Here is a 22242-nt window from a genome sequence, read left to right on the forward strand (position 1 = left end):
ATATTCCCTTGCCAGAAAACCGGGAATTTGTTTCCAAAAGGGCAAAGGCCTCCGGGATGCATCCCGATTCTTTGTGATTGGATCTGTGCCGTCGTCAATAATTTACCACAGCGTTTTGGAGTCCGGTGGGCTCCGCCGCGTTTCGTTGAGTCGCGCTTTCCCCACGGCGTCCCGAAGTCTAAAGCTTTTGTTTGCAGCTAATCTATAGCAAACGTTTACATATGGAAAAACAATGCGGTGGGACCTGTGTCGGCTTTCTCCTCTGATCCTCTCTATATGCTCCTTGGCTTTAACGGTCCGTCAGGCCCCGGCTACAGCACGCAAGGAGCTCGAGGCATTGCCTTCCCGGAGGTATGTCTGCTCCCCCCCTCCCTCCGCTTTACATATAGAAATTATGGGCAAGTCAGTCAGCCCATCAATTTTGTCCTGACTCGTGGCATGTGCACACTGTGCTCTCTGTAAACAGCTACCACAAAAAAAAAAAAAAATAATAATAAAAAATATATATATATTGGCAGTGGTCCAAAGCCCAAGCTAAGGCATCGTAATTCCTGCTTATATGAACTGTTTGCATAATGGCTTTTCTTTTGAGAGATTACTATTAAGCCTTCTTAAACTTCTTTACCAAAATTACCATCCTGGTTTGGGGCACTTGGAATATACACTATACAGGGCAATTTACGAGTGAACATTTTTCATATTCTTTTTCCTTATAATTATTTTGCATTTGACAATGTGAAGTTAACAAGTGCATGTTTATAACCTAATTTTCATCCAAGCCACATCCTCGTACCTCTGATTTTTTATCCCTGAACAATATTATTAACCTATACGAGTGTCATTTAGGCTTTGAAGGAAGGGAATAAACAAGTTACCTTTTTCTAAATCTACAGTGTCATGATAGGAGAATGGCTGGACTTTTTTTCGACAGCTATTAATTTCAGGCTTGTTCTAAAGGCAAATATGATTTAGAAGAATCAAAAAAGGTATCAGCGATAATTGGAACGTGGAGACAAGGGGAAGGCAGAAAGGAAAAAAAAAATGTGGTAGTGATACACTTAATTATGAAGGCTTATTCCGATAATCCCTGCTGAAAATGAACAAAGACGAGATTTTTGATGTTTGATGAACTTATCAAACAAGGCAGAATAATGAAGAGGTAAATGCAAAACCCAATCGAAGGTGAGCCAATTAAGTACTTTGTGAAGTGCTGAAGGATACAGCCCACAAATCCTCCTGTCAGAGCCAAAAGGCATCAATACCTGCGTGTCCTCCAGCTCCGTGTTTGTCTGCAGGCTCCCGTTGTTTTCCTAGAGAGATGGTGGGGCTTCATCTCACGCACCGATCTGCATCCAGGGGCTCCCTGGGAAAGCTGTTGTGGCTTTCATTGAGTAAATCCCTCTTCTGCAGCCTCCGATGAATCCCCAATGTGCTCCGTACCTCCGCTAATTATCAATATTTCTCTTTGGAGCACAGTCTTGTAAGTAAAACAGACTGCTCATTAGTTAATCACCAAAATAATAATAATAATTTTTGGCTCAGAATAACCCCTCAGAATGCTTCGAAGGCTGTGGCAAACACAGAGTTGTACTGACACGCCACAGATTGCTCCTCAAGACAAAGAAACACGTTATCCAAATAAGAGAATGTAGGAGTGGGGACAGAAACAGAGATCGTAACGACCGGGCTGGGAGGCAAGAGAAGTCTTTTCTTGCTGTCGTATAGTGATATTCAGCGTGTGTGCAGAGAGTCTGATGCAAGGGCCATTGCCATACAGTACCCTCGCCATTTTCTGATTTTATACTCTTCCTTTAGTTATTTTCCTCTCCTCAGAACTTATGTAGTTCCTTGTAGAAACGGTCAACCAAGAAATTCTCATAGTCAACATGGCCTTGTACCTTGCCTTCTCAGCACTGCCGGTGCAGCCATTCCCTCCACTCCGCAAAGCCCATGCGAATCAGACCCCGATTTCATACCGGTCGGGAAAAATACACACCGTGAGTTAACTATGGTATAAGAAAAGCAAAACCAATAGATTTCAGAACAGGCCCAGGGTGATAAACATCACTACTCCTGGAGTTTGTGACGTGCTTTTTGAGAAGAAAACCAAAAAAAGAAGCCTTTCCTTAAAACCTGCCTCTTCTTGACATTCATTCTGTTTACTCAGCGCGTCTGGTCTTATATATATGATGTACGTCTATTTTATTGCTATCTACCTATTGGAAAGGGCTAGGATCTCTTGGGAGAGCAGGAAACCCAAGACAAAATCCTCAGATCCTGCACCTGCTGCCCCTGACCAGTTCTGATGGTGAATACTTGGACGGGGCATCTCAGGTAGTACAGCCCTCCCCCCCCGCCCCCGCTAAGGGACGTTTCCCATCTCCTACAAAATAGGTTCCTGGTGGAAAAACACACGCACACAGAGATCCTTGTCTCCTTGCGAGCCTCCAGCCCTCCTTAAAACACAACTTCAAAGACCTTAGACCGCTATCTCTTCCCCTCCTTAGAAGAAGCGGCAGAGATGTTAATTCTCCGGCTCCTGTCGACTGTCAGCTGAGCCAGTGGTCAGAATGGACTGATTGCTTTCCTTGCCAAGAGAAAAAAGTAAGACTCCACTGTAATGTATTCATTTATCTTCAGATGTGTCTGTGATGAGGATGTACACACATTAATTATATATATTATACATATTCATCATTCTGAAGCATCCAGTAAACTCATCCAAATATGATGGAGATGCTCCTCTTCTAGAGAGGCTCTTACTTACCCTGGTGTAAACTGGGGAATAAATTCGTTCAGGGCAGCAGAAGTGCAAAATGTAAAATCAAGGCAAACGGTGGAAGAATCAGGCCAGAACATTTGCCCAAGACCTTCTTCCTTTTCTATCTCAGATTTAATTAAGTATCCCCTGATTCTGAATGCAAATATTCCGATGAAAAGAAATTAAAAGCAGCCTTCATTCATCAGCTCCTGCTCTCAGTTTTTTATATCATTTCACATATGTCTTCATAATTCAAGAATGTGTTTTCAAATACCTGACATAATTTTGCTTTCTACTGAGTTTATATCCCTGCATTTTATTTTTTTTTTGTTCCTGTGCAAATGATTTGGCTCTTCTCTCTTTCCTTTTTTTTCTTTTTTCCCCCCTAGTTTAAAGAGCAGCAATTCTCATTAATAATCCATCAGAAATGTTGCAGGATCAGTGCTGTAATTAGTGTCTGCGTCCATCTGAGCCTGTAACGTTCTGGGACAAAGCATATGTAACTGGAAAAATGCCATGTTATTTCCAAGGTATAAAAGAGGGAAGAGATTTTTAAAAACAGTTGTTCCACCTGTCCCCCAAATTCACCTGTATGAACTTCAAGCCAATCTCCTGAGCTCCCGCCGCTCTGCTGACTCTTCTTCTCCATTTATCACGTGCAGAGCCTGCGGACTACACGAAAAAAAATAAAAAACCACTATAGCGAAAAGCGATAGTTCTAATTGCTTTATAACCCGTGGAGGTGATGTCTCTGGGGGATAACAGTTAGGTATTGGCGGTGTTTTTCTCTCTTGTGTGGTTCAGCACCGGTACCGGAGGCTGGTGCAGCCGGCGGGGTTCTCGGGGCGGCGATGTGCGGGGCACTTCTGGGGCGAGCAAGTTTGCCGTGCCGAGACGACCTGCCCTGGACCCCCCAGCTGCGGGAAGGACTTTCGGTGTGAGGAAACGGGTGAGTGATGCGAGAGAAAGCAGGGAATTTCCACATCTTTGGGTTTTTCCCCACTTTCGCAGAAATCCGTCCGTGTTATGCTTAGATTTGGATAGAAAAGAAGGCCGTGTGACATGGAAAAGGTTAATTTTTCAGTGGAACAAAGAGAATAGAAATATTCTGCTCCAACTGCTGTGCTACACGCTCGCACCCCCCTCCATGGGCACCAACGCTCCCACAACGCACCACTTTCTCCCCCTGCAGAAGACATAGTTCAATCATGAATCCAACTAGCAATCTGTTGGGGTGATTTATTTATTTTTAGCCATCCCCAGCTCTGAGACTTGGGATATACTGTGGCTGTTCTCTGAAAGTTTGACTAGCCTTGACAGATTTTTGGGTTTACACAAATGGCTTCAAAGTCCCATCTTGAGCATTCAATGAAAATTCTATTGAAATTTAGAAATAGGCACCAGCTCCGTCACCAGCTCATCAACTGGAGCAGGTCATTATTGGTCCACTGAGGCAAGTGTGCAGCAGTACCAGTTCCCTCCTGCCACGAATGCCACATCAAGGCTTTCTCCTTACTCCAGAAGCAAAAGCACTTTCAAGTTGCCCTTCCTGCAAACATCCATTCTTAAGCTGTAATTATTGCAATAAACTCCCCAAATACCTCCTGCAATGGGAAGAGGCAAAAAATGCACTTTAACCGGACAGAGTTGACTTCCCTAAGCCAAGTGGAGAATCTATTGCTTCCTGTAGCTCCCTTCCAAAAGCGTGATTGTAGGTAATAGAGTCAGGCCAGTGAGGTGACCTCTGCTTGATTCCCATCCCATTGGAGCTGGCTTGGACTCCGAGCTGTGCTCGCTCCACGTTGCAAACGAAAACCTCCCCCCTAAGGAGCTGGGAAAAGCAAGCTCCCAACAGAAGAACACTGTGTTTAACGCCCAGCGTGACTTCTTGTGGCCCTGAGATATGGGTGGAAACCAGCACAACCAGTGCAAGCTGCCAAAAAGGTTTTCTGAAAGGCGGATGAGGGATCGTCTGTACCTCTGCACTTTAGGTCGCTGTATTAAACGGCATCTTGTGTGCAACGGAGAGCCAGACTGCAGAGATGGGTCTGATGAGGATAACTGTGAGGATGAAGATATCGAAGGCCCTTGTGAACGTCTGTTCCCAATCCCAGGGTCTGAAAGAGCAGCCCAAGGGTACGTAATTAATCAATAGCTGCTACTCTCACAATGAAAACTGGATCCAGGTTTTCATGTTGCTCTTCCTTAGTAACAGCAGCGCTCTGTGAATTGACAGGGAGCTGTACCAAACCCAAAGGAGAGCTACTGTCCCACCCAACCTCGGGTAGCAAGGGGGGAGGCAGGAGGGTTCGTCCCAGCTTTTATTTCAAATTCTGTTTCGGATGTACTTACCTTGGCCTCTCCCAGCTACTCTGTACTTTTGATGTCCCCTTTAAACTCATGTAAAAAGTATACCCCAGTTATCTTACAGCTTTCTGCAGTTGATAAAAGCAATACATTAACCCAAAGAGTAGACTCTGGAGATGCAGCATCCTGGATCCTGTTCACCCTTAAGATGAAGGATTTAGGACTTCAGAGCACAGATTGAAGGCAGAGAGCCTGAGCTGCACATGAATACGTGCAGGGTCAATACTCCTGTCCGTGAAAAATCTTTACCCTGTTCAGTTGCAAATTCTGGTTAGGCGATACATGCGAAAGAGGAATCCAGAGCAACGTGAAAGGCAAATTGTCTATTGTGACATTCTTGTTTTTAATCTTGTGTTTTAACCAAGATGCTGCTTAGTTTCACTCGGAGAACATGGGCTACAGTATGAGAACGTAGTCACCCAGCAGATAACTTTCCCATCAGCTGGATCCAATGCTCTCTGCCGTCCATGAGATCAATGCTTCTCTGGCCCAGGGCCCGGGAGAGTCCATCAAAAGTTTTTCAAGACATATATTAATTTTCACTGAGCACTCCATTTAATACTGCTCTCTGATGTGTTTCTCCCACAGAACATACAAAAGCAATAGTATGTACTATCTTAGTCTTAAAGACCATCCCCTGTTGTGAGGAGCAATGCCGCTGCCGAGGCTGAATAATGCTTTCATTTGGGGCCGTGGAAGTCCAGGGAATATTAAGTAACAGGCGGGATTTCAGAGGGCAGCAGCTGTGATGGCTGGAGAGCAGCAAGAAAGAGGCGTAAGGAAATAATAAGCGAGAGACTTGGCAAAGCACAGGCAGACTGCCAGTCTAGGGAGGGTGCTAACTCCCCTGAGAAGTGGGACCGTTATTAAAAGGAAGGAGATGAAATAAAGATAGAAAACAATTACAGGGAATGCCGGAAAACTCTTTGTGACAGTGAGATGCGTTAGGCTGTGAGAGACTCACGGGGGACCTGGAGGAATTCCAGGAGTTTGGGACTTTCATAACTGTAACAATTCATAACCGGACAATTTAACTGATTTCTTCCATCTCTAGCACATGAGTCCAAACCGATGTCTTGGAAATAAAATGGCTGTTTGTCTCCTGTTAGCTTTGGAAAGGCGAGAGCAAAGGAGAACAGACTCAAACCTTATATTTTAGGTGCTACCCAAATTCAAAGTCAGAGACAGATAGATAACGTATAGTGTCAGGAGAACAGAAACGGTGACGGAGACTGTTGGGGAAATAAAACGGGCGCTATGGATAACTTTCTGAATGCTGTTTCTTTCCAAGGTACAATATCTTAACACAGGAAGAGAGCCAGTACATATATGATCCTAATTTTTTTGGAGGCCACTGTGAGTATGTCTACAACGGAGAGTGGCGGGAGCTGAAGTACGACGCTGCATGTGAACATCTGTACTATGGAGACGACGAGAAGTATTTCCGCAAACCTTACAACTTTCACATATACCAATTCCTAGTAAGTGCTTCAGGTGGTCAAAATTAGCAATGTGCTCCCAGCTAAAAGCCAAACTCCCTATAAATATATTGTCTACATTTTATCATTCACGATAAGTTGTCTTTCAAGGTACGTTTCTCTAGCGGTCCCCAAAACAACAAGCGATCGATGATATAAATGCTGTTTTATGGCACATCAAGGAACTAACGTGCTTTATCACCCAGGCATCTGCTTCCTCTGGCCTAGTCAGAGCCAAGAGAAATGGGTTTTCTCTAAACTCTGCTATTAATGAGCTGTAGACCTTGCGCAAGCGACTTGCCTCCCTAGGGATGAAGTTGGCATGGGAACAATGCTACCGGTTCAGTCTTCGAAAGCATTTGAAGTCTACGGCTTGGCGACAAGGAACGTAAATCCAAATTCTGAGTGACACAAAGATCCCGAAAGCCATCACCATGTATCATAACACCTATACTCTGCGGGGGTGTAAATGGCACATCCCAGATTCATCGGGGCTGCTCGATTCCACGTGCCGGCACAGCGGAGCTGTCAGGGAAAAGGTCACTTCTCTCAAACGCAGGCAAAACAAAGTTTGTTTTCTAGCGTTGCCATCGCAAGTAGCTGGATCACCGCTGTTGAATTTTCGTTCCTAAATAAATTCATCCAGAAGCAGGCGGGAGAGAAAAAAAAAAAATAATAATCGCTCCAAATCATTAGGATTTGGCAGAGCTGTAAGGAACTGGAAGGAGGATTTTATAATGGGAAGTGTCAAGGTAGCTTAATAGGCACTATTACCAGCTCCGCCTGTAATGGCGCTGCTTTGAGTGGCTAAACACAAACCTTTCGCCTGCCTGGAGATGGATGAAGCAAAATGTATGGCTTTAGCTGCATTTCTCACATATTTCCAAATGAAATGGCACGTGACGAAGTTCTTTATTTCACATTCACTGCAGTCAGTGTTGGTGCTGTCATGAGCATCGCGGGCTTCAACAGAGGCACCACCAGCTCCTTGAAGAAGTAGAGATTAAAAAGAAAGGGAAATACCTGAAAAATTAATGTCTGCTACTTTCACTTTAGGCTCATGCTGATTCTGGATTCGCTTTTGAGTTTTACGATGATTCAAAGGACCTGCTTGACGCCCTTAAAAGTGATAAATCCAGAACAAAAGGCTTTACCATTGGAATTGGGCCTGAGAAATCACCTTTCCAGTTAGACTTGGGCTTCACTTTATCATATGGCAAAGGATCCCTGAAGAATTTCACTCAATACACTGCAAAGGTAAAAATAAATAATAAATCAATGATGCATATGCTCCAGTCGTGTCATCTGTGCACCGCATGGTCTGGCTATAACTTATGTCAGTTTATTCTCTCAATGGCATTTTTTAACACATAGTAATTGTACCTTAATTTGTTCGTGTAATTGCAAATGTATGATCGTTAGTAATCCTGTTTGTTGTTCTTATTACGTTTTACCAAACAGGGAGTGGGAATAAAATTGAATTACGCAGTACCACAACACATGTCATCTCACCCCATCCTGTTTCATGGCTACATTAAGCACATAAATGAAAAAATGCTTACAGGGATGATGAGGGAGGAGGAAATATCAAGATGTTGATCAAAACAGTTGTCCTCCAGGAATGATCTCCGGTAGCAGATATATCTTGTTTAAATTAATACAAGCTGCCTTACGATGGGGAAATACGCTACTTTTTATGAAAGGTTAAAATACCGCGCTGAAAAAAGAGTACCCAATAATAGGGTGTATTTCTCACGGTGAGTTTACATCATGGACTAGCTGTGATGACCTCCTTCCAATCTAATAACGTGAGCGCTGGTATTTCCCACATTTACCGTGCCCCGTCTCCACGTCTCTCGTGGCTGCTGACAGAAAACAATAAAGGAGAATTACTTTGACGGTGTTCCGAGTTGAAATGCCCTTTAAAAGGTGTTGGAAATTGGCACCGTTATAGTATTTACTGTGCCCTTGTCTAGACTCACATGATGTTTGCAGCTAAACGATGATCAATTATTGGAGGAATCATTTAAAAGGCTGTTCTGGTTGCACGAGAGCCTTGTCCGAGGCTATGGCTAATCCAGAAGAGGAGTCGTGGATCTGGTGGTATATCCAGGAAATCCTCTCCCCATCAGCACCTTCCTGGCAGGGGTATCCCCCCACTGCCGCGCTGGGCTGGGCTTGCCACGAGCCCTTCTCCTGCATCTCGAGTCAAGGCTGTGAAAAAAAAGCAAAAGGGAATAAACAGTACGGAAAGGAAACCAGAAAAAAAAAAAAAAAAAGAAATAGCAGAAATGGAGGACGGAGGGGAATCACGTGGAGCCAAATTCTGACCGCATTCACACATCAGTAAAAAAACCCCACAGCATGTAAACCCATGGCTCTGCCCTCCACCTCACACAGCACACAAGAGACACTCTCTCAAAAAGAATTACAACTGATTTCATTTAAACCTGGGCTGGTTTTCATGTCTTTAACATCTATGGACAGTCAAAGATTCAGGCTTTCCTCTGCAAACCTAAAGACTAGAAATTACTTTTGGGGGTTTCTTTTAAATTAATGTTGAGTGACAGCTCCTGCTTTCTTCACCTGCAGGAGGTTGGATTCATTAGAGCTGTGACGAAGGTACAGACGGCCCGTTTCAAGATGAGAAGGGACAACATCGTTTTGGATGAAGACGTGCTGCTCTCCCTGCGGGAGCTTCCAGACACCTACAACTACGGCATGTATGCCAAATTCATCAACGACTACGGCACCCACTTCATGACATCCGGCACTATGGGAGGCGTCTTTGAGTACATCCTTGTCATTAACAAAGAGGAAATGAGAAGAAAAGGTTAGAAAACCACTAGAAATTTTCTGTTCACAACTTTCTGCTTTAAACAGGGCATTTCCAACCTGGACACCACGAGGCAGGTCCAGTCCCCCAGAGTAACTCATCCGGCTCTGGCTGCTCCCCACAGCCATCATCTCCCTGGGCCCTGGAGGGCAGACGGTCATCGGCCCCTCTTTGCTGAGCTGGCTGACATGTCTCATCACATGATAGACACGCACTCGTCACAAGCCCCCAAATGCAGAGTGGGGGTGGGGGTAGAGGTATCTGCATGTCGTTCACAAGGTGGATGCACTATTGGCCACGTAGCAGGCGATAAGCTTGAGCATCACAAAATTTGCTTCCTGACGTAATTTCAGAAGAATCTGAGTGAAATTTTGGTAGTTTAGGAAGGAACCCGTGCATCTTTTTCTCCCTTTCTTTCAGGGTCACTTCCTAGACTTCTCTAAACTTCTCCTATTTATAGAATCATAGAATCATAGAATCAGTGAGGTTGGAAGGGACCTTTAAGATCATCAAGTCCAACCATTAACCTACCCTGATAAAAACACCACCACTTCTAAACCATGTCCCAAAGCACCTCATCTACCCTTTTCTTAAACACCTCCAGGGATGGTGAATCCACCACCTCTCTGGGCAGCTTATTCCACTATTTGTTATAGTCTTTGTTCTGGCCATTCTCATGAATGCTCAAGGACTGGAAACTCATCCAGAGTAAAGAAAGATGGCCCGCTCACGTTTTAGCCTCCTAATAGTGAGGGTTTCAATTTTCTGTAAATGGAAATAATGCATTGCACGTGGCAATACCTCTGCCGCTTTACTCTGGTTAGCGTCATGTCTGAAGACTAACAGACCTCTGTTAGCTCCAGTTCTCAACAAATTAGAGCGTATGAGGCTGCAGAGCCATACCTCTAAATCTCAGTTACGCAAAATATCCACCGCAAATGTCTGGAGCGCAAGAATAGCCATTAGCGGCCAGCCAAAGCATAACATTTTTCCTAATCAAAAACATAAGATGCAGGACAATAATATGGTACTTTAGTACACTAACCGGATTGTCAACGTTTGCAAAGGTGTCGACAATGCCATAGATCCCACTTCCCCTAAGGACCATCACTCTGCTCTGCTGAGGGTAACGCTGCCTTGGTACCTCCAGACTGGACATTTATGCAAAAGAAAATTGTGATCTTGGACAACGGGTGCAAATTGCTGCAGGTGGTGCAAATTGCTGTAATTCCATTAATTCCGTTAATTTCCATGGTTCTACCCCAAATTCTGCCTCCGGTCTGAAACGGTTTGCTACCATCACGCGCTCCATATTGAGTGTTAATGCCAATTTTTCCACAAGAAACTACCAATTGAGAGACTTTTCATCAAGTTCCCGAAACACTAAAGTTTGGAAACATGATGCCTCTTCAAATCATTTATTCACTTTGAAGAGTGACTGATACAGAAGTGAACAAGATCTTGGCAGGCAAGTCTTCAGGAAGCACACTGCCAACTTCAGAGGAAGAAGGTATAGAGAGCATGTGGAGGGAGGCTCCAGTTTTGCTTTATCTTGTGCTTGCCGTGTATACGAGGAGGAGATTTACTACTACAAGATGCCTTATCTTAGGAAAGAAGGATGTTGAAGTTCAGCAAAAGACAAAAACGTGCCCCAGTAGAGATGCAATTTTCACTGTAACGTACCACACTTCTGTAATTTTCGTCTAAGCACGACTCTGCAAGAAAGTCCACATTTACCAAGTCAGCAGCTCTCTATGTCACACGACGTAGACCCAGAAGGACCCACCCGCAGTGGCTGATATGCCACAGTCTAAAAGCATTTAGCAAAAAACATGTTTTTTTTTAATGGTGATCACAGCCATGCTTGAAGGCTGTGTTTGCAAGAGGATTATCCGCCTTCCCCGAGGAATGGTCAGGATCAGGATATAAGTGCTCAAGTCTTAAAATTAGAGCTTCAAAAGATGAGTTTGAAGCTTTGCAGATGCCGGGAGACGTACCGCTGAGTCCCCACAGGGCTGAGCGGCATGGCACCTGCTTTAGATAAACCACCGCATCCTGAGAGCCCACCTAGCCCATGAGGCTGCGTGTTAGGTGCTCTGGAAGGGAAAACACTCCTTTTTTACAGACCAGTAACTAAAGCGTATGCCCAGGAAAAAGATCCCTAGGCTGAATCCTCCTTAAATGAGAGCGAGCTCGGGCAGTGGCTGAGCATCCAGCTAGGCGTAGGCATGAACTGAACTTTAAGCGTCTCGGAAACCTGAATTTTGAAAGCGAAGTTCCTTCCCTTCTGGGTTTAGATACCCAGGAATGGACCACGACTCACCGGTGCAGAGCTTAAGGACTGCAGTTTTGCTGCCAGACCCGTTTCTAGCTTTCAGGCTGCAAGGGCTTGTATGGACGTGGTCACGAGTGAAATAAATACACGTGTCAGAACGAGGTCCCTGGTTGCTCTGCCATCAATATTTTTCATTACTTGTTTCTAAAATAGATTGTTATGGTTCTATTATTTAGCAGAAAACAGTATAATGTGTTCACACATTACAAGAACATTTATGGGAGAAACATTATGCGCAGAGTAAATTAGAAAGAGTCTTCGTATATTCTGATTAATTCAAAATGCAGCAGTAAATCTTATCACTCGAGCACATTTAACTATCGCAAATTATATCATATAAAAAAAACCCTATCAGGGCTCCCCCCTCAAGTGCCAATATTTTCTATGACCACCCTTTTGCAATGATAACCACTTTTCATTTATCAAGACCCGATCTTGCTGCAACCAATAGCGAATTGTATTGACAGACCCTCGCTGAACATAATTACTCAACGGGAACCATGGTGAATCAATTAATCAGGGTGTTCCTCAAGTTTAATTTTATGGCACTCCAAGACCAAGATAAGCAATCACTCATGTTGCTTTGGGTGAATGAACTTTACCCACTGTGTTTACAACTGTTGAACAGTTTAGTGCAAGTAATTGAGTGCTACACATTTAATCTTTCTCAAGGGCCCAGTTTTGCAACGGGATGTAATTCCCCCTGAAGTCTTGACTATGCTTCAGCTCTCACCAGTTCCCGTTTTCGGGATGCTGAGCACCCCCGCTGGTTGGGACCTACCAAGCCAAGGAGCAGATCCCTACTCCGCACCACTCCGGCAAAACCCTCCTGCAAGAGCGTGCAGAAGGGAGCAAAAAACCAGAGCTCCGGCTGTTCTACCAGTATTTTAAACACAAGGAAGACAAGTAACCGCTCCCCGGTGCTGGGGGGAGGCAGTTCAGCAGACAGCGCTCTGGACTGGGGCTCGGACGGAGGTTTGATCTTTAGACCATTAAGCCACGACGCACAAATCCCACTGACCTCTGTGCCTCCCTTTCAGTACCGGGGTATCGATCGCCAGGCTGCTTTGTAAAACGCTTTAAGGTCCTCTGACAAAAAGAGCAACAGAAGAGTTACCTATTACTTACAATACCCGCATTTAATGAAATCAATGGATTTTTTTAACTGCTAGAGAAGACGGCCTTATATTTGCAGTATACTGAAGCGTGTGCCAAAAACCGGGCTGTACGAAATATGTGCGTCGCTTACCTTGGTGAAACCACCTCGTTAGTTCCCTTCACACCTCTGCAGTGGCTTCGTGGGTCTCCAGTTACGTATTTCCACGCTGGATGTGGCGGTGCTGGTGGCAGCAGCCCCGCAGCAGGCGGTGAGGCTTCGGCAGCTCTCAGCGGACAGACTTTTTACAAGTTGTTACTTAAGCCACAGATACATGGGTTAGATCCTCAGTTTAGGAAAATTAGCAAGGATCTGTTGATTTCAGCTGCTCTTCCCAGCTTTATCCTGGTCATGAGTTAGACTGTAAAAAAAAAAAAAAAAAGAAAAAAAAAAAAGAAGTATTTTTTAAAAATAAATAGACCAAAGAAGGAAATACATGCCTGAAGCTTTGTGGTAAGATTTTTACTTTCTTCTAAGACTTTCTAAGGAAACAATTATACAGCAAGGCCATTTCTCTTTTCACCTATTATGGGATAAGCCCAATATACCCCAATAAAATATTGGCTTTTCCACCGCAAGACTAAAGGCTGTCCTCTACCTGGAATAGCTCTTGACTTTGAAAAACAGGCCATGCAAATAACTGAATATTTTCTTCACTGATAGAAAAAAAAAAAAAAACCAAACCAACAAACCAACAAGTAGGAAAATGAGCATCCTTCCACTCATTCCGAGTCACTGATTTGACTGGTTTCCTTTCTGTTTTGCAGACATCAGCGCCGGAGAGATAAGTGCCTGCGTTGGCTGGTCAATTGGCCTTACAGACAGCGAGAATAAACTGCATTTGCAAGCGTCTGTGTCATCCTCCGACTGTGCAAAGAAAGGACTTCTGAAAACTGGTATGATAGCAGGGCAGACGTCTGATAAGGCATCTTGCATCACTTCTTTTGGTCACTCGGGCACGGCGATTCAGGCAGGGTCACAGAAGGGTACGACATGCCCATGCCATCCCCAGCCGTGGGTCAGGCCCAATCACGGGACCAAAGCAACTTTAGGTCCCAGTCTCCAGGAGTACTCGCTGCTCTTCAAAGAGCAGAAATTAAGGTAGCAATGGCCTGATTAGCAACGCGTGTAAATAGAGGCATGGGGTGGCTGGAAGGCTGCAGTCCCGATAGCCACGACAGACTGGGCATGGACGACAAGGGCAACATGGCAACCATAAAAGAAGTCAAAAACAACTATAAAAAGTACTCAAAGAGGCTACGAAGCCCCAGATTTGTAAATCGCTTAACCAGCTACAGACAGGGTGACCTACTGCCCACGTGCTAACTAGAAACAAAGGCTGGAGGCATGCAAGCTCTTCAGGGCTTACCAGCTCAGAGTATTTGTGATGCTCAACTCATCACCAGCTGCCTTGCGATAACGCGGCAGGGCTCGCCCCGCGAGCGGGAGACGCTGAGCTCCCATCGATTTCAGGAGGCAGCATCAGCGCCGCTCGCCGATAGCCCCTTACACCATTGATCTCACCTCCATTAAGTATTTTCTAGTGTATGTGTGGAAACGATAACTAAACAATATGGGTGCAATTCAACTTTTCAGATGCGGAGAGCAACAGCGCCGTTGTGGAAGATATTATTCCCCGGATTAGAGGTGGAGATACCAGTTACAGCGGAGGGCTCTTAAACAGTTGGGATGGCAATATGTATCGTCACTGGGGAAGGTCATTAAAATATAATCCTGCTGTTATTGATTTTGAGGTAAGGCTTTTCTGCAGTTGAAGAAACTCTGCCACTATAAGGAATGAAAGTGTAGTCGAGCAGATCATTTCGTATTTTTATTGTGATCCCATCACAGAACAAGATTAAATGTAATGGGCCACTGATCTGGTAACCTCTTACTCATTTCACAATGGGGAGTACATCTCCCACCGACTGTATCCGCAGGGAGATGGACAAGGAGCTTAATGCTGGATTAGTGCTGAGTTAAGTTTTTAATGTGTCCCCAAACAGCCTCCCGATGAATGGCTCTCTGTGGTTGCATTCTTCCCTATTATTCTCCCCGACAACTGTCCGCCCTCCTCTATAAGCAGGAGACTCGGGGGGGGTGGGGGGGGTGGGGCAGGAGACTTGCCCCAGCCCCCCCCAAAGGCTATGCATAGACCCCCCCCTGCTTTCCACCTGCCTCAGAGCCACAGTGGCTATGCCGAACCTCTGCAGACCTTGGTGGGTGTTGCTATGGGTCCTTCCGGGAGCTTTTTTGAGCAGGGGGCTCCTGGTTGCTTTGTCAGGTGGGTCCTGTCTCTCTCCATGCTCCACAAAGCACATCTGTGGCCATAAAAACCAGCCGAGTTCTCCTCCTCCCTTCATTTTCTTGGATGCCTCATACAATGGAAAGACCACTGAAGCATCCTACATGGCTTCAGAGACCAGGGGGGGTTGTGCAAGCAGAGGGGATGGAAAGGAAGAGAGAATCCAGGGTCAGAGACCACAGGGGAGGAGGCAGGCGCACCCCTCAGCTGCGGTCAGGAGTACCACCTCTACCCTGAGCTGCGACTGTCGCTGGTCTGCTCCGGGAGCGCAGCTGTGGGCTGAGGGGGAGGAGGACCTCGGTCACGGCAGGGACACACCACCACTTCCACCCCTCTCGTCTTCGCCTGCGAGCACGCCCGCTCCTGGCTCTGTCAGAGGGTGGGAGAAGGGAAGGTGGAACCAGGAACCACCTGCGTTACTGGCAGGGCGAGCGGGAATCTGCAAACCTTCCTGGGCACCACCCCGGCGGTGGAAAGCCCTGATCAAGTAGAAGCGCTTTCGGTTCCAGCCGAACCCGTGCTGCAGGTTATTCACCTTTCTGTACGAGCTCCCATCGATTCTGGGCAAAATTTATTGCAATTTTCCAGTAAACCATGTGCTGACCTTTCTGCTGGCTGCTCCAGAGCTCAGCGCTCACTGTGCAACCGGAGCTGCCGGTAAGCGCTCATGTCCACTTCGGCAGCTCTTATCGGCAGCTCCCGCTCGTTTGTTCAAGAGGCTTGTGCAAATTTGTCTACCAGCTCTTCCCAAAGCCCAGCTGATCCTCCCCACGAACCGCTCTCCCTGCGCCTTGTGCAATGAGACGATGCCCAGCTCTTCTCTGGGACCTCTTTCCACCGATTCCCAGGCCAGGACACGCAGCGTTCGCACAGGTGCATGGATGGACAAACGTAAATACATGTCCTCACACCAGCCCCGAGCTTTTAGCTTTAATATTCAGTTGAATATTAATATTCAGTTGGGCAAGTTATAATTATAGTTGCCCACACCGGACTATTTTTTGCTGAATGGTATGTAAGAACTGGATTTTGCTACTGGAAACACGAGCAATTTATACTCTTAAAGCTGAAAACGGCACAGTATTATTTTGCTGCATCAAAGGGCAAAGAGTAGGCAGGTAAAATTCTTCACGCTCAGCATTTACGGGATGGTTCACAATCTGGTCGCCATTAGTTGTAGGTTGGCGTTAAGTTTTAATGAAACCCACTGTCCAAAGCTCTTAACAAAACATTTTGGTTCAAAAAGGCAAAATGCATGCAAGAATCTCTGAGGCTGTGACAGCAGTAAGAAATCAGTCAAAAAATGGGTTTACCGGGGTGCTTTAATTTATCATTCGAATCCAGACTTAATCTCCAAAGCATGTCCAGAAAAGCCAATGCCACACAAACCTCAAAGATGAGGAGGGTTTTGGAACGGTGGTTTCTCACTGGGGCCCATCAGTCGTGATAACGCATTTGCATGATGTACGTGGAGCTGTCAAGGAAGACAAATGAGTTTTTTTCTGAGCCCTGAGTTTATCCAGCAATGTCACAGCTCTCCGACTGCGGCCTGGAAGCATCTCAGTTGATGCCCAGCTGAAACTGTCCCCATTCTATTCATCTCCACCCTACGCAGCTGCAGCCCATCCATGAAATTCTCCGCAGAAGCGACCTCGGCGACATGGAAACCAAACGGCACAACCTGAAACGGGCTTTGGACGATTACCTGTTGGAATTCAACGCCTGCCGCTGCGGACCGTGCCAGAACAACGGTGAACCCGTTTTGGTGGGAGACACGTGTTTCTGCCAGTGTCGACCAGGTTACGGAGGCCCTGCCTGCGAGCAGACCAAGCGCCAAGGTAAGACCCCGGCGCGCACCCGTAGCAGGGGAGGGCGAAAAGCAGCAAAAAGAGAGGGCTTTCCCCTCTACGTCGTTAACCACCAGCTCCTTGCATCCATGCATCAATCAAGCCTTCGCTTCTCTACCGCTCTTGTCGCTACGCTATCCGAAGCAGCCCTCCAAGAGAATTAAATTAACAGCTCAGGTGATTATTATAAGTAAATTAGTGGAAACGGAGACGTGTTTAATAGCTGGAGACTTACTGAGGCGTTGCAGAAAAGCTGAGCTGGGGTGCAGCAGCAGCGCGCAGGCAAAGCCCGGCTGCCCATATTGCCAGCTGAGGGGTGGGCTCTGCCCGCCTGCCGTGCTCGGTGGATGCAGCTCGTTACCGCAAATGAGACCGTCATCTGGTCCCCACTGACTGGCACGTCACGTCCTCGGGACGGCGATTCTCCAGAGCGCTTGCGGCATTCCCCTATGGACGCCTGCTATAGGGGCGAGAACACAAACCTCAACGGGCAGGGAGGTGAAGGGAGGCTGACAGGGTCAGGCCAAGCAACTGGGAGGTGGTGCTCAAGCAACGTGCCGCCCAAAATGATGTTTTAGCCAAAAAATCGCCACGTTGCCAGATTTCCCCCCTGCTCGTCACAGGGACACATTTTAACTAGTGGGAAGTATCTCTTTTGGGGGAGAAAAAATGTGTTTTTCCAAAGTGTCAGGCTTTTACTTATGTTTTCTTTATTGCTCTATATACTAGCCTAAAAAATTAAATGGGTGGCAAGAAAAGCCAACCTTGGAACATGCTCTCAGATTCCAAAAAAAAAAAAAAAAGTCACAGTTCTGTCTGGATATTCTTATCCTGATTCATGATGACAAAAAAGAATCTAAATCTCAGCACAGAGAACCACAGAATCACAGAACTGTCTAGGCTGGAAGGGAACTTTAAGATCATCGAGTCCAACCATCAACCCAACACTGCCAAAACCACCACTAAACCATGTCCCTCAGCACCACGTCTACCCGTCTTTTAAATACCTCCAGGGATGGGGACTCCACCGCTTCCCTGGGCAGCCTGTGCCAATGCCTGATAACCCTTTCAGTGAAGAAATTTTTCCTAATATCCACTCAAAACCTCCCCTGGCACAACTTGAGGCTGTTTCCTCTTGTCCTGTCGCTTGTTACTTGGGAGAAGATATCTACCCCCACCTCAATACAACCTCCTTTCAGGTAGTTGTAGAGAGTGATAAGGTCTCCTCTCAGCCTCCTTTTCTCCAGACTAAACAAGCTGAGTTCCCTCAGCCTCTCCTCGTAAGACTTGTGCTCCAGACCCTTCACCAGCTTCGTTGCCCTAAATGAAGTGGGCAGAAAAATCCATCTTCAGAGCAGTTCCATTAGGCAGAGCTCCATGCCTTCAACCGAGTGCTCATAACTAGGGTCTCACCACCGGAAAATCAAAGCTGTGATGAGATAAGGAGTTAGAACAGAGCTGGGCAGACAGTTAATGCAGCTGAGCTCAAAAGCATTGCCTCAGTGACTCAAAAGTGGGCTGCTTTAAAAAAGTCTCAGGTTCTCTGAGCTGTCTCCAAATCCAAGGAATCTGCCTTGGATGAGGAGCATGGCAAGCTCAGGACCTGGCCCCAAAGCATCCCACTGAACTGGCCGGCCCCTGCGCTCCCTGCTTTTAGCAACAGCAGGGAGGGACACACGCACTTCCAGCTCATGGGAGATTAAGCCAATTCTTAGTTTGAAAACTCATTTAAGACCAAACCCAGTTTTTTAAAAGAACAATGGTCCAGCAGACTGGGTACCCTGCTTTTCAGCCAGCACTAAGTAAGAGCACACCCATCCATTTGTGCTGTCTGGATTAATAAAGTGCCCAAGCCAGGCATGAAGGCCAGGTGAGTAAATAAAAACCGACAGTAAGTGACAGCCATCAAGCATCCCCATCATTCAGGAGCGCCGCCATAATCCATAGTATCGAACGCTCCTGACAACTCAGTCTGTACTGTAATGAAAAAGCCTTGAAACGACCCACCTCCAAAGGGCTGGGCAGACTTTTCAAAACACCTCCACGATGTTAGGAGAGTTTTGTCCCTCTGGCTTGGTTGGAGGTGGGAGAGTTAGTGCAGAGAGAGATGTCAGCTGCCCTTCGGGAAAGGAAAGCCAAACCGCAGCCTTTCAACTGAGGAGAGGAGAAAAATGAAACAGGTATTGTTGGCTGAAGGAGGTGATGCTGCTTCATCTCCCCTGGCTTCAAAGCGCCTTGATCTCAGGAGCCGTGTGCTGGGCATGGCTGGATGGACCAGGGAGTGCTCCTACCCGAAGTACCCTGCTGCAGTCCGGCCACATGTAGCGCTTCAGACCTGAATATTACTTTTTTTTTCCCCCCTATTTTAATACATTTCCAGGCGGGGCGACGAATGGGCGCTGGAGTTGCTGGTCCCAGTGGGGTCCCTGCCAGTCGGGCACGGCGCGGCGCAGCCGGCAGTGCAACAACCCATCCCCGCAGCACGGCGGGGAGTCCTGCGCCGGGAGGGACCTGCAGAGCAAAGCCTGCTGAAAACCCACGGGATGGCATCACTCCCCACAGGTACGCGGTCGAGAGCGGTTTGGAGTCCGTGCCGGGCTATAAATACCCCGGGCATGATCCTGGAATTATGCTGGGGAGAAATAATTGTCAAGAATTGCATTTCTATACGTACGGAGACATGCTGGATTTGCTGTATAAAACCGGACCAGGCTGACTGACCCCATCCCTGGCTGCCCAAGATGTGATGGGAGCCCCACCAGTCCGCGGCAGCACGGCTGCGCTACAGGAGATGGCGGAGAATCCACACGGGTGGTTTTGCTGGAGGGTGACCGTGGGGCTGTAACGTGTCATGAAATAAACGTACTACAAGTGTTTAGACAAGTAAGCTTGACTCAGAGAAATCTTTATATTTGCCTTCGGAAAACACATTAAAAGCTCACGATCCTTGCATTTTTATGCAGTTGGTATTGACATATGCAGCATGAAACTTTTATAAGTTGGCGCTGTCAGATTTTTAAGTCCAGCATATTGGCCAGGGCTGCATTTGCAGCGAAGCCATATGCTGCTCTGTATGGGAGCAGGCTTAAGCCTAAAGACGCCGAAGCATCGTTGCGAAACATGAACCCAAGCCGATGAAAAATCTTAAATAAATAAATAACGTAATGAATAGATATGCTCGAACACAACCACTCTGCAGAGGATGTTCACACACAAGCGGAGGCGGGGGCTGCTCTTTGAGATCAGTGATGAACTGACTATTAGCACGCAGGCGTTTTATCTCCCAGCCACCCGGAGCCGGAGAAGATGCTAACGGGCTGCTTGATTTAAGGAGCTTTTTTGAATGTAAGACTTAAATCTCTGCACAAGAATACACGCAGTATTGAACTGCGTCCAGAGAGACCACAGCGAGAGCCCGCAGCTCCCTCTTCTTAATGAACTGCCGTGAAAACCTGGGGTGGACGGAAAGCGAACGGCACTTCATTTTACTGTGCTTTTCATTACAAGGGAAGAAGGAGGAGGGGAAAAAAAAAAAAAAAAAGCCCTAAGAAGGAGTCGGGCATTACGAAAAGCAACAAAACCTCAAAGCACAAAGGAGCACTTCTATATACATTTGACTGGAAACAGGGAGTAGAAAGGAATCATGGTTTAGCGAAAGAAATTGCTCAGCTATAGCTCTGATTCTTGGAAATGCTTGTTTTTCAGCAGCGTGTCAGTGGTGATTTAGAGCCTGACACTTAGCTGATGTAAATCAGTGTCGCTCCTTCGCCGCAGCTGATTTATGCTACCTGAAGATCTGGCCCCACGTTTTCTTTTGTGTGCACGTTTGCCAAAGGCCAATTTTTTCACCACTTCTCTTTCGCTTGAAAATGCAACTATAGGCCGGTTTCGTATACGAAACCAACAAGCTGTGTCGTCTCGAACTCTGAGATGTAATTGTCCTGTGAAAAATCCCTACGAGGAGTGGTAAAGCTGTGGCCTTTATACCAACTCTGCTTTTCCAGGTAAAGGCGATATTCACCCAGAGATGAATTTTCTCCCAAGGGCTTGAACCTGATGTCTTCTGTGGTGGGAAAATGCAGCAGCACGAAGCACCCATATATCGCTGTAATATAGACATCCCAGAGGAATGGGAAATGCAGGATCAAAACAAGTTTTCCCATCAACGACTTTATCAACGCGGTTTGGTGTTGGGCTGGCAGGTTACGTAGAAACATGAGATGGTGCTCTTACACCAAGGGCTTGTTTGGCTCATCCGCAATTCTTACCTTTACACCGACTGCTTAGGACTCGGGAAAATGCCTGAAAGTAAGTGAATATAAAGTCATCTTAGTTAGAAAGCCTCTTCTGTGACCAGAGGGAAGACATTAATAAACAGAAAGATCGGCAGCCTTGGAGGCTGGGGAGGGACGGGGCCTGCGGGAAGGCAACCTGCACCCTCAGCTTTTAGAGCCAGTTCCATCAGGATAGATCACAGGCCGGAGAACCACAAAAAAAAAAAAAGAAAAAAAGAGGAAAAAAAAAAAAAAAAGAAAAAAATAAATCTAAGTGATTAAAGAAACCACATATGAAATACCACCAAGAAGCACATATAAATAAGAGCAAAAAGCTGGGATTTGCCTGCAGTCGTTCATTCTCCCCTTTGAACAGCGCGGTGTCGGAGTAGAGAGATGAAAGCGAGGATACGCGCGGGGCAGAGTTCGTCGTTCACCTCGCAACCCAGGGCAACGAAGTACAAAGCCAAGGGCTCCCTTCAAATGCCAAAGGCAGCTCGGCAGCAGCCCCTCTCCTCCCCCTCCGCGTCCAGGGCTCAGGCATCCGCACGGCTGAAACTCGGGAGCAGCAAAGATGAAGTCAAAAGAAAGGAAGAAGCTGCCTGCAAGATCTGGGGGGGGAAAAAAAAAACCAACAAAAAAAAAAACAACCCCAAAAAAGCCCAAACCACAACAGATTATGAGCAATTACACATTTACAATGTCAGTCAAAGAAGCTTACACATCTCACGCCGAAGTGGCCAGCATGAGAGTTCAGCTAGATGAGATAAGCAGCAAAAACGTAGGTTTCTTACTTAAACTTAAAGCTTAGAGGGTACAATACAACACTGCAGTTGTACCCTGCCTTTAATGAATGGTTTTTCCCCTCTTGCACACTGACATA

General features: G+C 46.4%; 1 protein-coding gene across 1 annotated transcript; it reads left to right on the top strand.

Moving 5' to 3' along the window:
* Positions 1-232: 232 nt before the first annotated feature.
* On the top strand, positions 233-19617 carry C8A (complement C8 alpha chain; the record flags this gene model as incomplete). The annotated part of the gene is made up of 11 exons (XM_082484121.1): positions 233-351; positions 2508-2604; positions 3566-3710; positions 4753-4897; positions 6420-6609; positions 7663-7863; positions 9199-9439; positions 13701-13829; positions 14530-14687; positions 16854-17097; positions 19466-19617. The coding sequence occupies 11 exons, from the start codon at positions 233-235 to the stop codon at positions 19615-19617; spliced, it is 1821 nt and encodes a 606-aa protein (XP_082340247.1).
* Between the last annotated feature and the right edge of the window lie 2625 nt (positions 19618-22242).

Source organism: Vanellus vanellus (assembly GCF_965231255.1).
Source record: "Vanellus vanellus genome assembly, chromosome: 5".
In the NCBI taxonomy this organism is placed as follows: domain Eukaryota; kingdom Metazoa; phylum Chordata; class Aves; order Charadriiformes; family Charadriidae; genus Vanellus; species Vanellus vanellus.